The 15,154-nt window shown below is 45.8% G+C and overlaps 1 protein-coding gene across 9 annotated transcripts in view; it reads right to left on the reverse strand.

The window, feature by feature from the left end:
- Window positions 1-13,163: 13,163 nt before the first annotated feature.
- GTF2IRD1 (GTF2I repeat domain containing 1) overlaps window positions 13,164-15,154 on the reverse strand; it is a 190,039-nt gene continuing 188,048 nt past the window's right edge. For 8 of the 9 annotated variants that reach the window (XM_073574760.1, XM_073574753.1, XM_073574783.1 and 5 more), the window contains 2 exons: window positions 14,466-14,614; window positions 13,164-13,392 (listed from right to left, as the gene is read on the reverse strand). In XM_073574760.1, coding sequence (XP_073430861.1) covers window positions 13,324-13,392; window positions 14,466-14,614 — 218 coding nt within the window. In that variant the 3' untranslated portion in view covers window positions 13,164-13,323. The remainder of the gene's footprint in view (window positions 13,393-14,465; window positions 14,615-15,154) is intronic. The other variant, XM_073574772.1, reaches the window with a different exon arrangement.

The raw sequence follows: 15,154 nt of genomic DNA on the forward strand, positions 1-15,154 counted from the left end.
GCTTGGAGTGAGTGGGAGCTATGGAGTCGGAATTTCAGAGAGTTAGGGTCCGAAAAGGACCTTGTGGGTGCTTTACTTTGTTGGTAAAGTTGGATGGTGACAGAAAGGTGGTCTATTTCAAGAGTTAATCGTGTTATGACAAGAATAGCATTTGGTTTCAAGTTTAGGGGTTTGGTGGATATCACTAAGCATTTTCTTGTAGGTCAGGCACTGAAAGGATTTAGAAAGGGTCTCACTAGGACGGACAGTCGGAGGCCAGTATCATTCAAGCTTCTGGATGAATTGGGGGCATTTTGGCACGATTATGCAGCTCTCAGTTTCAGGAGACGTTGTGTCGGCTGGGGTTTTCGTGGGCATTTTTTGGGGCCATGAGAATAGAAGAGTTGGTTTCCGCATCCTCGGTTAAGGAGGGGGATATTAAGTCAGGATGCAGTTGTTTTAGCTGATTCGGGTAGAGTTTTGGGTGCGGCGGTCCAAAAGAGATCAAGCTGGAAGAGGTACGGTTGTTTTGGGGGCATTGAGGGAGTCAAAAATGTGTCCGGTAGAGTGTTTTAAAAGTTATTTGGGTTTAGCAGTGGATCGTTCAGGCCCATTGTTGAAGCACAAAGAAGGGTATTTCCTTTCTAGATATCAGTTTGTGGCAATTTTCAGAAAATGTCTGGAAATTTTGGGGTTGGAGGCAAACAGGTTTTCAGCTCATTCGTTCCGTATCGGGGCTACAATTGAAGCAGAAAAATGGGGATTGCCAGCTGAAGTGGTTCAGAAGATAGGAAGGTGGCAATCTAGGAGATATAAAATTTATGTGAGGCATCATTTGATGTGAGGGAGGGGTGTACCGAGTGACGGGGTTAGATCGGAGGTGTTGGTTATAGTTTAATAAAAAAAAAATTGAGTTCTGATTAAGTTTACAGATTTGTTGTATCTTGTACTCATCTCCCTCCTTCTTTCCTCCCTCTCCCCTCCTTTCGCTCTCTTTTTTCTTCACATAGGAGGAGTGTGGCTAGTGTGGATTTTCGGCACTCATTTGCGCATTGGGGACACTGAGGGCTGATGTGCGAAAAAATGGGCGTCAGCTGGGTTTTCCAAGGTAGGAGGCTGTAGTGAGGTGGATTGGGATTAGAGGGATTATCTGGCAACAGGTGCTACCAGATTTTCACTGCTTTGCTTGGTTAGATCGTTCCTCGGACGTGCTTGTGTTGCACGTAGGGGGTAATGATCTGGGGATCCGCCCAGTAGGGAGACATTGATTAGGGACATTCTGCACAACTCGGCTGCGTTTATGGATAACTTATCCAAAAATTAAGATAGTATGGTCTGATATAGTGCCCAGGAAAACTTGGCGTGCTGCCTGGTCTGTCGAAAGGATTAAAAGGATGAGGATAAAGGTTAATAGGGCAATGGGGAGCTTTATTGCAAGGAATGGAGGGGTGGTAATTAGGTACACAGATCTGGAGTCTGGGGAAGGGAATTTTTGGCGACATGATGGGGTAAATCTGAATACAGTCGGGATTGATCTGTGGGCTTTGAGTATTCAAGAAGGGGTGGAATGAGCATTTCTTTTGGTGGGGTGACTCACATTATGAGTCAGGTAATGCTCACTGTGGCGGTGGTGAGGGGGTTCTTGGAGTTGGTGGCAAAACTGTGGTGGGGAGTTGTACATCAGGTGGATGGTTACCTCCCCTTTATGTTTCGATTTGGGTTAATTGCCTGGCGGATTTTGGGGATCTATAGGGTGGGGTCCCTGAGAGTCGGTGTTATGGAAAAGGTATCCTGGCAACAAAGGTGACCCCGAGCCTGTGGTCGTGGCTGGGGGTAATACTGAATTGTTCATTATTATTTACTGGTTTATGCCAGGTTTTGGAGCTCCAAGAAACTCCTTACAAAGAAGTTATTTATTGTAATGTTTGGCCGATTTGGCTAATTTATCCAAAGAAAATGAGTGTTCATTTGGGGAAAAAGGGAGTTAGTTGGAAAGATGCATTTACAATACCAAAGTCATGTGTCACCGCTGCTTCACTGTGAACACAAAGTGTGTTGATAAATTTGTGAACACAAAGTGCGTTGATAAATCTGGTGTGCATACACCCAGCTTACTGCGCATTAACAGGGATACAGAGATTTGCAACTACATATCCCCACATACACAGATACACGTACGTTACCATTTACACGGATGCACACATACACATGTCACCACAGAGGCATAAACATCACCACGTATATACTCACACACTGTTACCACGGCTGGTCGGGTGCGGAAAATCTCCAGGAGTGGACCCTCTGGATCGTGGTACCGAGGTGCCCCAGGCGAGCTGCCAGGTGGAGCCGACCCCTATACAGGGATCGTTAGGAGCAGGCCCAGGGGTTCGGGAACCACGATAGCTGGTACCGAGAGGGGTGGCTCAGAGTGGACTGGAGTAGGAGCACGAGACTGTAGGAGATAGGACCAGAGTGGGGTTGCAGGACTGGAGCATAGACAGCAGGACAGAGCAGGATAACTGGAGACAGGACCGAAGTAGGACTGCGGGACTGGAGCCTAGATAGCCAGACGGAGCAGGAACACAGGAGACAGGACTGGAGTAGGACTGCAGGGCTGGAGCATAGATAGCAGGACGGAGCAGGAACACGGGAGGCAGGACTGGGGTAGGACTGCAGGGCTGGAACATAGATAGCAGGACGGAGCAGGAACACGGGAGGCAGGACTGGAATAGGACTGCAGGGCTGGAACATAGATAGCAGGACGGAGCAGGAACACGGAGTTCAGGACTGTGGGACTGTGGCAGGAACCACGGAGTACAGGACTGAGAGACTGCGGCAGGAACACGAGGAAGCAGGACCTAGTGTGCTAGCAAACACAAGAAGTCAGGACATTGCCGGAGCATAATTGACAGGAGGGAGGCGCGGCCGCGGCCTATGGCGCATGCGCATTGCATGCAGAGACGCCGTCGGCCGTGGACCTGTCAGAAGGGACCGCCGTGGATGTTGGACGGTGGGAGGCTGCGGCGCGGGAGCGGAGGCTGGGTGAGTATGCAGTGGCGGCATGTCAGTACCCACTCCCCTAAGCCGCCCTCCCCTGAGGTTAGCAAAAAATCTCTTGAGGATACGAAGAGCATTGATATTCTCCCAAGGATCCCAGGCTCTCTCCTCAGGACCAAAGCCCTTCCAATCAATAAAAAAAAGGGACCTACCTCTAACCTTTTTCATGGCAATGATGTCCTCCAAGATATTATCGGCACCAACCAGCTGAGAAACAGGATCAGACACGGAGTGGAAGCGGTTCAGTACCACAGCTTTCAGGAGAGAGACGTGGAAGGTGTTCGGGACCCGGAGCGAAGCAGGCAACCTCAATTTGTAGGCGACTTTATTAACACGTCCAAGAATTTAAAACAGACAGATGTAGCGTGGACCCAACTTGTAAGAGGGCAGTTTCAAGTGGATAAATTTGGACGAGAGCCAGACTTTGTCCCCGATGTGATACGGTGGGGAATCCAATCTATTTTTGTCGGCATAATTTTTCATCCGGTCAACGGCCCTCTTGAGTGACGTGTTGGTCTCAGCCCAGATCTTGGAAAATTCAGAGGCCAAGACGGCCGCGGGTACTTCGGAGGCAGGGGTTACCGGAAGGGGAACACCAGGATGTCTACCAAACACAATAAAAAATGGGAGACTTGGACGAGGACTCGCCAGTGTGGTTGTTATAGGCGAATTCTGCCCAGGGAAGTAGGTCAACCCAGTCGTTCTGGTGGGCGTTGGAGAAATGGCGTAGGTACCCAGTCAACGCCTGGTTGGTACGCTCCACCTGTCCGTTTGACTGTGGATGGTAGGCAGAGGAGAAGTCGAGGGAAACGTTCATGAGCTTACAAAGTGCCCGCCAGAACTTGGAGGTGAACTGAACTCCCCGGTCAGACACAATACGTTGTGGTAGTCCATGGAGTCTGAAGATCTGGTGGATAAAAACTTTGGCCAACTTAGGAGCCAAGGGGAGGCCGGACAGAGGGATGAAATAGGCCATCTTGGAGAAACGGTCCACCACCACCAGGATGACTGTACAGCCAGAAGAACGGGGTAGGTCGTTGATGAAATCCATGGCTATGTGTTCCCAAGGAACCGCAGGGGCAGGCAACGGGAGCAATAAACCGGATGGAAGTCGTCGCGGCACTTTGTTCTTAGCAGAGTAGGGACAAGAGGCCACGAAATCAAGCACATCTTGGCGAAGCGTCAGCCACCAGTAGTGACGTGTGATAAGGGCAAGCGTCTTCTTGGTTCCGGCATGACCGGCCAATCTGGAAGAGTGTCCCCATAGAAGGACCTTTCGCTTGAGATTTTCAGGCACAAGGGTCTTGCCGGGGGGTGGAGAAAGCCAGTTCACTGGAGCCACCGTGATTTTAGTGGGCTCAATAATGTGTGAAGGTTACTCCGCTGTTTCAATTGGCTGGAAGACCCGGGATAGGGCGTCGGCTTTGGTGTTCTTGTTGCCGGGGTGAAAGCGGAGCTCGAAGTCAAATCGGGCAAAAAATAAGGACCATCTGGCCTGACAAGGATTGAGTCTCTAGGGCAGACTGGAGATAAGCCAAGTTCTTGTGGTCAGAGAAGATTACAAAAGGATGGACAGCCCCCTCCAGGAGATGACGCCATTCTTCCAGGGCCAATTTTATGGCCAAGAGCTCACGGTCGCTGATTAAGTAGTTGCACCCAGATGGAGAGAAGGCCTTCGAGAAGAAGCCACAGGGATGCAGACGACCGGAGGCGGATCTCTGGGACAGTACTGCCCCGGCACCTGTTGAAGAAGCGTCCACCTCGAGTACAAAGGGTTGGTTGCTTTCAGAATGGTGCAACACCGGAGACGTGGAGAAAGCCTGTTTTAGGGTCTGTAGTCCAAGAATTGGGAGCTGTCCCCTTACGAGTGAGGCAGAAATTGGTTTGGTTAAAGCGGAAAAGTGAGAAATGAATTGCCTGTAATAATTGGCAAATCCGAGAAACCGTTGTATCACTCTTACTCCAACGGGGTGAGGCCATTTGAGAATGGCAGTTAGTTTCTTGGGATCCATCCTTAATCCAGTGTCTGAGATTATGTATCCCAGAAACGGCAGAGAGGCTTGCTCAAACAAACATTTCTCAGTCTTTTGTGTTTTTTTTTGCTGAGGAGGTACAGTTTTTGGGGTACATGGTCTCAGGCAAAGGGTTCCGCATGGATCCTGCCAAGATCCAACCTATTAAAGCTTGGGTGCAACCCAAATCGCTAAAAGCGCTGCAGCGATTTTTGGGGTTTGCTAATTACTACAGCAAGTTCATCAGGGGTTTCTCAGAAATTGCCAAACCACTCACGGACTTGACACGGACTTGACCCAGAAAGGGGCAGACGTGGTCAATTGGAACCCTGAGGCAATTCAGGCATTTTCTACTCTAAAGGAGTGCTTTGTGGCCAATCCGGTTTTGGTCCAGCCTGATCTGGACCGTCCATTTATTGTGGGAGCAGTGCTATCGCAAGGCACTACATCCCTCACTCAGCTTCGCCCATGTGCTTTTTTTCCCCACAAATTCTCTGCCACTGAGAGAAACTATGATATAGGTAATCGGGAATTATTGGCAATTAAATGGGCCTTTGAGGAATGGCGCCACTTCCTCGAAGGCGCCAAACATAAGATCACTGTAATTACTGATCACAAGAATCTGACCTACCTGGAGTCAGCTAAAAGACTAAATCCTAGACAGGCAAGTTGGGCCTTGTTCTTTTCTAGGTTTGATTTTTTAATCACCTTTCGCCCTGGTGCTAAAAATGTGAGGGCCGATGCCCTCTCTCGCAGTTTTTGCCCCTCACAAGCCGAGGACTGTGAACCAGTCCCGATATTGGCCAATGGGATCGTTGTGTTGGCAGTGTCTTTGGACCTTCTGGAAGAGATCCGTAGGTCCGCAGAACAAGCTCCTGACACTATGCCCCCCAAAAAATTGTTCGTCCCAGCTACATTTCGCTTACAAGTTCTTAAAGAATCGCATGACTCTGTTCTGGCAGGCCATCCTGGTCTCAATAATACCACCAGACTGGTAACTAGGAACTTTTGGTGGCCGACGGTGGTTAAGGACTGTAAAGACTATGTTTTAGCGTGTGAAGTCTGTGCCCGCGCCAAGTCCCCCCATAATCGCCCTGCCGGCTTGCTCCAGTCCTTGCCCACCCCTGAAAGTCCATGGACCCACATCTCCATGGACTTCATTACGGACCTGCCCCCTCAGATGGGAAAACGTGTATCTGGGTGGTGGTGGACATGTTCAGCAAACAGTGTCATTTTGTCCCCCTGTCTGGGTTACCGAACTCCGAAACTTTGAGTAAACTGTTCATTGTACATGTGGTACATCTTCACGGTGCTCCGGTGAATATTGTGTCCGACAGGGGTACCCAGTTCGTCTCGAAATTCTGGAGGGTGTTCTGCAAACGCATTGGTATTGAGTTGTCCTTCTCCTCTGCCTACCACCCCGAAACCAATGGTCAAACCGAGCGTACCAACCAGGCTCTGGAGCAATACCTCCTTGTTATGTGTCAGAACATCAGTCCGATTGGGTGGAATACCTGCCATTAGCTGAGTTTGCCCTAAATAATCGATACCAGGACTCCATTAAGACTACCCTCTTTTTCTGGAACCATGGACTGCATCCGCGCTTTTGTTCGTTCTCGGCCAGGTTGTCGAAGCTCCCTGGGGTAGAGAAAAATATACATCGCTTAAAAACGATTTGGTCTGAGGTAAACTCGAACTTGAAAGGGGCCCAGGTCTAGAAGTAGGAGTATAGAGTATTGTCCAATTGATTTGGCTGTAAGTAGGTCGTTAGTAATTTTGGTCAGGGCTGTCTCAGTGGAGTGATGGGGGCGGAAACCAGATTGTAGATTGTCAAAGAGCAAGTTAGATGATAGGTGGGAGGAAAGTTCAGCATGGACGTGCTGTTCCAGGAGTTTGGAAGCGAATGGGAGCAATGATATTGGGCGATAGCTGGACATAGCGATTGAGTCGAGGGTTGGCTTTTTAAGGATAGGCGTGATTGTGGCATGTTTGAAAGCAGAAGGGAAGGTACTGGACGTTAGTGATAGGTTGAAGAGGTGGGTTAGGGATGGGATAAGTGTGGTGGTGAGGTTGGAGAGGAGTTGGGATGGGATGGGGTCAGGTGCACAGGTTGTGAGGTGCGATTTGGAGAAGAGATGATTAAGCTCCCCTTCAGTGATGTTGGAGAGTGAGGTTATGGGGTTTGGGCATTGGTCTGGTATACAAAGGGGTTGTGGTGGTTGACCGATGAAAATTGCCTTGCTTGGTCAATCTTATTTTTGAACTCTGTGGCAAAGTCCTCGGCAGAGATGAGGGAGGTTGGAGGAGGCAGTGGTGGGCGGAGGAGGGAGTTGAAAGTTTTGAATAACTGTTTGGGGTTGTAAGATAGGGAAGATACGAGGGTGGTGAAGTAGGCCTGTTTAGCAGAGGTGAGGGCAGATTTCAAATTGAATGTGGTGAAGTCCTCTTGAAGGTTTAGTACGGCTTCTAAACTAATGTGTGGCTGAACGGCCCAAAGCTGCTGCTAGGAGACCAGCCCAGGGGTCAATTGCCTCTCTGCCCTCCTGGCCCAGCCCGCCCCTGATAGTAGCCAATTATTCAGAGGTATTCTTTGCAGTATGAGATTGTGCATTTTCATGCATGAAGATGATTTTGCTACAGATGGCACAGTTCCTCTTTTTGTCCAAGGGTGAAAGTGGTCAGTCTTAAACTCTATACTGTATATACGTTGCTGAGTTCATTTTCACACATTCAGGGACCCTGATGGGGCCTACCAGCTCTCTCCCCATGATTTAACCTCAAAACTTACTCCATCACCTCCTTGTTGGGACATGGTGGCCATCCACCAACCACCCAATATTCTATCCATAGGGACCATTCAGGGTTGCACAGCACTCATCAGTAAACAGGACTGTTTTAAAATTAGTCTTCATGTATGTCTGGGCAACTGTTTCTACTTGTGAGCACTGTTTAGGGGTGGCCGTATAGTAGGTTTATGCATAACTGTAAGCATCTGGAGAATTCTATACCTTGAGGTTCGCAAGACTCCAGAGGCACCAGCAGCTTCAAATATCTGTGTGCTGCTTTGTAATGGTATTTTAGCAGCTGCTCTCTTAGGCCTCATTCACACTTTAGTATTTTTGTATCAGTGTTTATATGCCTAAGTCAGGAGTGGAACTTCTAGAGAAAACCAGTAATTGAATCGTTGACACCTGCTTTGCAGCACAGACATCCTTTTTCTTTCCCATATTTCTTGAAAACTGTGGCCTGCTTAATAATGTGGAATGTGCTTGTCACAGCGAAAACTTAAAATCCACAAAGACATCTCCAGAGAGGGGACATATCACCCTCATATTGAACATATGGGATTAATCTTAACTGAGGAAATGAGAAAGAACTGACATTTCACCCTCACATTGAATTAGGACTTAACATTGAACATATGGGATTAATTATAACTGGGGAAGTGAGAAATTAATTATAACTGAGGACGTAATTGAGATGACACTTCAACATCCATTGAAGTAAGAACCTTCTGCAGTATCCAGGTAATAACAGGAGATCTTTTCTAGGAATCAGACACCAGGGCTGGGATTTGTTTACTTAGAGGTGAAGAAGTACACTTCCAATGCCAGAGCTTCCTCTGATCAAAGCACGGGTCACAGACTTTTTGGAGCAGGTGGTCATTGATGAATATTGGGGTTTGCATTGATCCGCTATTTATGGGAGCTATATATAACGCATTCACTCACATCACCGGAAGGCCATTCTAACTCCCTCCAACTTAATATTGCCCTGATGGTTTATGCTATCCATGCCATGTTTCATCTGTATGAAAAGGTAAAATCGCAATAGGAAACATGACAATATGTCCTGTCTGGGACCTCCAAGGGCGAAGAAATCCTGAAAGTTTGGGATCTCATAATCTGCTAAAAGACCTAGCACATCCCATAAAAAGCCCCCATATGAGCTCACCAAGGGGCGGTAACCTTGATCTAATAAAAATCAGAGTTTTGGTATCTGTCATTGTTCATTCTAAAAGACATAAGTCGCTGTGAGAGTGTTCCACTTTCCTAATCGGGTCGCTTCCCTCCATAAATATAAGAGCCATTCCTGCAACATCAGGTTTAGCACTTATCTTTTGTTGTTCCTTTTTTATTTCATGCAATCGTGTATACCGTATTGTTTTGTTCACATTTTCTGTCATCTTCATATATTTTTTTATAAACACTGCCTACCTTTGTGGATTACATATATAAAATGTAATAGCTGTGTTCCTCTTGCGCTGTAAACCGCACCCTTGAAGCCATACGATACCTGTAACAAGTGTCCAATCGGCCTGTATAAATGATTGGTGGTGGCAGCTAGTAGCTATTTTGTTATTGTGGACTTGGTAGTGACCGTACTGAGGTTTATATATATACCAGAAATAGGCCCGATGCTATCGCATCAGGAGTGCGGTGAAACATACACGTCACCGCTATTCCCCATGCAGGCACAGTAACAGCCTTGTCGTTACCGCGCATGCGCGGGTAGAGTGCGCAGCTGTGGCTGTTACTGAGCATGCGCGGGAACAGCGGTGACGTGAATGTCACTTGCGCAGGTGCAGTGACACTGCCGCGGTGCCTTATGGGATTCGGGGACAGCGGCCGGAAGTCCCAACTGGCGATTATATTTTAAGATAGTCAAATTGGAGTACCCCTTTAATGTCTGATGCTGCAGCACCATCTTCTGGGATGGAAAGCAGGACTCCTCTGCAGAGAACCTTGACTGATCTTCTCATGGTGGTGCAGCAGGTTTGACTGATATCTGCATGTTGGCATCCAAGCCAGTGTAAAGGCCCTGTCACACATAGCGATCTCGCTAGCGAGATCGCTGCTGAGTCACAAGTTTTGTGACACAACAGCGATCTCACCAGCGAGATCGCTGTGTGTGACAGCAATCAGCGACCGGCCCCCCTGCCGGTATCGCTGATCGCTCTTGGAAAGCCCTGGAAATTTCTTTGATCGCTGGTCTCCCACTGGCCAGCACGCATCGCTGCGTGTGACAGGCAGGAGACCAGCGATCAGCTGGTAACTAACGTACAGATCGGGTATCTAAGGGACGTGCGTCCCTTAGATACCCGATGTGTACCTTAGTTACCAGCGTGCTGATGCAGGGATCTGGTAACTAAGGTACACTTCGGGTTTCTAAGTGACGCACGTCCCTTAGATACCCGATGTGTACCTTAGTTACAGCTCATTGCATCAGCGCACGGCGTCGCTGGTGCTGATCGCTGGTGAAGCTGTCTGTTTGACAGCTCACCAGCGATCATGTAGCGACTCACCAGCGATCCTGACACGTTGATATCGTTGTCGGGATCGCTGGTGAGTCACTATGTGTGACGGGGCCTTAAGACTCCAGGGCTGTGGGTGAGCTCATCAGCAGCTCAGCCTCCAGCTCAAGTCAGTTCTCCTGCTGTAATCATCCCAGCAGCAGCAGAAGGAGCAGCAGCAGCACTCTCCCCCACAGCGTCTCCCATACACTGCAGACTGCCAGATGCTGCTCTGCAGATCACTACTGGACGAAGACAGGAAGATCATTGCTGCCCACACTGCAGCAGGCACCGCTGCCACCATGCCCAGCTCCTACCCACACCGCACGCCTAGGAGGAAGGTGTCTGAAGGGATCTTAAACTTCCTGTCTGCGTTCCTGTGATGACGTCAGGACCATGTGACATGTGTGGGCGGGGTCTGACTTCTGGCTGTGGTGCTGCACCGTAGTCAGCAAGTGGTGCTACCGCGGTGCCTTATAGGATTCGGGGACAGTGGCTGGAAGTCCCAACTGGGGATTATATATATAGATCCACAGCTATGGAAAAAATAAGAGACCACCACATCAAAACCCTGTCATGGGCAGCCCATTCTCCAGACCTGAACCCCATTGAAAACCTCTGGAATGTAATCAAGAGGATGATGGATAGTCACAAGCCATCAAAGAAGAACTGCTTAAATTTGTGCCAGAAGCAGTGTTAAAGACTAGTGGAACGCATGCCAAGACGCATGAAAGCTGTGATTAAAAATCATGGTTATTCCACAAAATATTGATTCTGAACTCTTCCTGAGTTAAAACATTAGTATTGTTATTTCTAAATGATTATGAACTTGTTTCATTTGCATTATTTGAGGTCTGAAAGCACAGGGTTTTTTTTTTAAATTTTGACCATTTCTCCTTTTCAGAAAAAAAAACCAAAATTTATTGCTTGGTAATTCGGAGACATGTTGTCAGAAGTTTGTAGACTAAAAGCACAATTTAAATTTTACTCAAAAATATACAAATATACCTATAAAGAGAAAAATCAGACAAACGGAACATTTGGAAGTGGTCTCTTAATTTTTGCCAGAGCTGCATGCAATATCTTAAAACTTTGATTGTGTCAGAACTTCTGCACCCAGTAAACTAAGTGATACATTGTTGGAATCAGGTTCCATGAGGTGACAGAGTTATTTCAGTGATCCAAAGATCCCCGATAAACAATACCATCTATGAATTTATTGACAAACAAAAAAAGACATCCTTATGATACTTAAATCCAATTTGCGTAATAATTTGGAACTCGGAGTATCTGTGTGTTCTTTGGTTCCGGAGATATTTTGGGAATGTTTACATATATTGGCATACACTCATATACATAATTATTTTCACTTTGTCTGGCAGTGCTCACCTTGCAAATAGCAGAACACTGTTTTTATATCACATTGCTCAAAACCAAATTTCAGAACAACCATGTGCTTGTTTTTTTTCCCACTGACGTGAATTTCGATGTTTATGAACCATTACACAGTTGATTATTTGAAGTTGCTAAACTTAGGAGAATCCTAATTGTGCCCAGATGGCAGTAAAAAGTAGTCTAATTACAGAATGAACACTCACAAACCAACCATTCTCCTAACAAATTGAGATTTCTGAGTAGTTGCATAAACAGCATCTGCGCTTACTGAAAACATTTTTGTACCATATGAATACCATTTAATTTGGTTTTATTTGCTTGCAAAATATGAAAATGTTTCATTGGAGAGCACATGCAGCTGTGTTACTGTGAGTAGGAACGATCGACTTTCAATGTATTCAACCAAATAGCCAGATAAAATTGATTTTCTGTATTTCTTTCCTAGTTCTATTCTTGCACTGCATTTGATTCTAATCCATTACTTAGATAAAGTTGGCAAGTTGTTCATTTTACTGGATCGTCACCAAAGAATTACATTTGTGCTTCATTAAACCTACGTACTTGATTTCAAAATGCCTTTGCCATGGGGTAGAACATACCATAGGTGCAACCTGTGCAGCCTCACAGGGGCCCAAGAGGTAAAGGGGCCCAAGACCACCTCGAAAACGTCAATCACCTTCTGTCGCAAACACACTGGATACCAACGGGCCCATATTCTGTTCTTGCACAGGGGCCATCTTCTGCCTGTTTCTGCCTCTGCTTTGCTGTATTAAAAAGTTGCGACCTGTACTTGAGACATTGGGGGGAATATATCAAGACTGGCTTTTGTACATCACTATTAGGCCGGGATCAAACTATCGTGTGATGCGAGAAACTCACACGAGTCTCTCGCATCAACACCCGGAGCTGCCGCCGGCACTCAGGACCGGAGCTGCGGCTGCATGTATTTCTATGCAGCTGCAGCTCCGGTCCTGAGTGCTGGCGGTAGCGCCGGGTGTTGATGCGAGAGACTCGTGCGAGTTTCTCGCATCACACACGGTAGTGTGATCCCGGCCTTAAACCCATAGTCTGCTGGTGTAAGGTGCACCAAATGTGTAACATAACAAACTGACCATTTCCATCTATATAATCACTGTAGTTTTGACCAAGACCAAGTGTCATGGGAGTCTCTTTCATGCTCTGATATCAAACCAGCATTACAGTTGATGCATAAAACCAAAGTCTGCTGCAAATAAAAACCCACAAGGTCTGATTTTCTAAGCTACACTCACACAGAAATCTAGCTACAGTACATTTGAATTTCAGCTTTGAACCACATTTATTTTGTGTTTTATACATTTCTGTTATTATTAGGCTCTGTTCTTCTGTATGTAGGAAATAGGGTATACACCTTTATATCACTATACATATATATAATAAGACACAAATCAGAACAAGGCAACACATTTTATTCCAAAAAGGCCGTCTTGGATGGCAGAAACATACCGTAAAAATGATTTGAAAAAAACTAAAAGGCATTGTTAAATATTGTCATATACACTTTTATACAATAATTACATATTTCCATTCAACTTCCATCTGAGAGAACTAGTAGTTCATTTGTCCAGGAATCTGCATATTCACCGCCCCGTAGTCCAACATATACATGGGCCACTGCTAAAACAGAAGAAGAGCATAGCATTAGGCATGTATTGCAAGATTATGGTTTTACAAGTGGTTTTCTTTCCACTTGTGACTCCTTTATCATAAAGGAAATATTTTACATTGACAGTTGGATGAAAATTACATAAAGCTCTGTTTATACCAAATATAAGGCTCTGTTCATACCAAACTTAAGTATCCGTTCAGTGTTGATGCTTAATTTCGCAGGCTCGTTTGAAGAAGGACACGTAGCGCAACATGCTGTGCAATTCTGCAATTAGGTCTAGTGAAAGGCCAGATACAAGGCCAGAAACCCAAAGGACTCCATTATGGTCAATGACGTCTCTCAGGTGCTGATTGAGTGCACCATGGAATCGATGGATGGGAATAATGTAATAACGGCAGTGTGGAATGCAGTGTACCAAATATATATTCATAAGTATCTACACATATATTTGTCAGACACTGCAGCTCAGCCCTATTCATTTGAATGAGGATGAGTCCCAATAGGAGGTATAGACCACAGACAAGACTGGCTCTTTTACGGGATTCATCATAATTACTTTTTTTAGCGAACAGATTAAAGATTGAACAAAATAATGATGGAATTTATTTATATCATGTATCTACTCTGCAGTATTATGAAAGAATAAGCTTTGGAAGATTGCGAGTAGAAGCCTTCTCCTGCTACCTTGTGTGCGGTGGAAGACCTAACAGGGTGGCCAGACTTAAAGCCAGGCTGAATTCATTAGAATATCTCCCATGAGTAATTCTCCAGCCCAAATTAGAAGTAATTAACAGATTTATACAAAACAAATTAATTAAAGTTTTATACATTGACACAGTTATACAGTATGGTTTTGTTCACTGTCTGTGCCAAATTAACCTCTGCATTGATGATCAACAGAAGAATATCATAGAGGGCTCAGTTCAGCCACTCATACAGATAAACAAATTACTAAATATCTAACCTTTGTCCAGTAAATGTGTTAAGTATTTACTGTAAAAGGTGTGGGAAGCAGTTTGCTATAGAGTTTCAGTATCTTTCTAAATCAATTGATGACTCAGTAAGGAACATATACACGTACCACTAAGGACATTGGATGTGCTGATGAGATGGGTTCTATATTAGAAGAGGAAGAAGATGAGGACGATAAAGAGTTGGATGACGTTGAGGACACAGAGTTTCCTTCAGAAATTCGCTTTTTTTTTCGCTTCGGAGCAAGGCTGTCTTTGTCTGCACAAGAAAATAAGAATATTTGGGATAATGACATTATATAAAATTTCATAGTAAAATGTTTTACCACAATGGTCATATAATCACATACAGTTGTGTGAAAAAGTGTTTGTCTCCTTCCTGATTTCCTATTATTTTGCATGTTTGTATCAGTCTGGAAAAAGGTTATAAAGCTATTTCTCAAGCTTTGTGACTAATGCAAACCACAGTGAGAGACACGATCCACAAATGATGAAAACATGGAACAGTGGTGATCCCTCCCAGGAGTGGCCGGCTGACCAAAATTACACCTAAAGCGCAGCGACGACTCATTCAAGAGGTCACAAAAGACCCCAAAACAACATACAGAGAACTGCAGGCCTCAATTGTATCATGATCTGCCTGGAGTTTCTGCTACGGTCTTTCTAGGGTTAATCCTTTGTGGCCACTCTTTGGTTTGGAGAGGGCTATAAGTATCTGCACTAGTGCTATGCTCGTTGTCAGTGATACGTCTGTTCCTGGCTAAGTAGCTGACCTTTGTATACCTGTGTTTATTGCCTG

The sequence above is a fragment of the Dendrobates tinctorius genome, unplaced genomic scaffold (assembly GCF_039654945.1).
Source record: "Dendrobates tinctorius isolate UK_male_01 unplaced genomic scaffold, ASM3965494v1 ptg000007l, whole genome shotgun sequence".
In the NCBI taxonomy this organism is placed as follows: domain Eukaryota; kingdom Metazoa; phylum Chordata; class Amphibia; order Anura; family Dendrobatidae; genus Dendrobates; species Dendrobates tinctorius.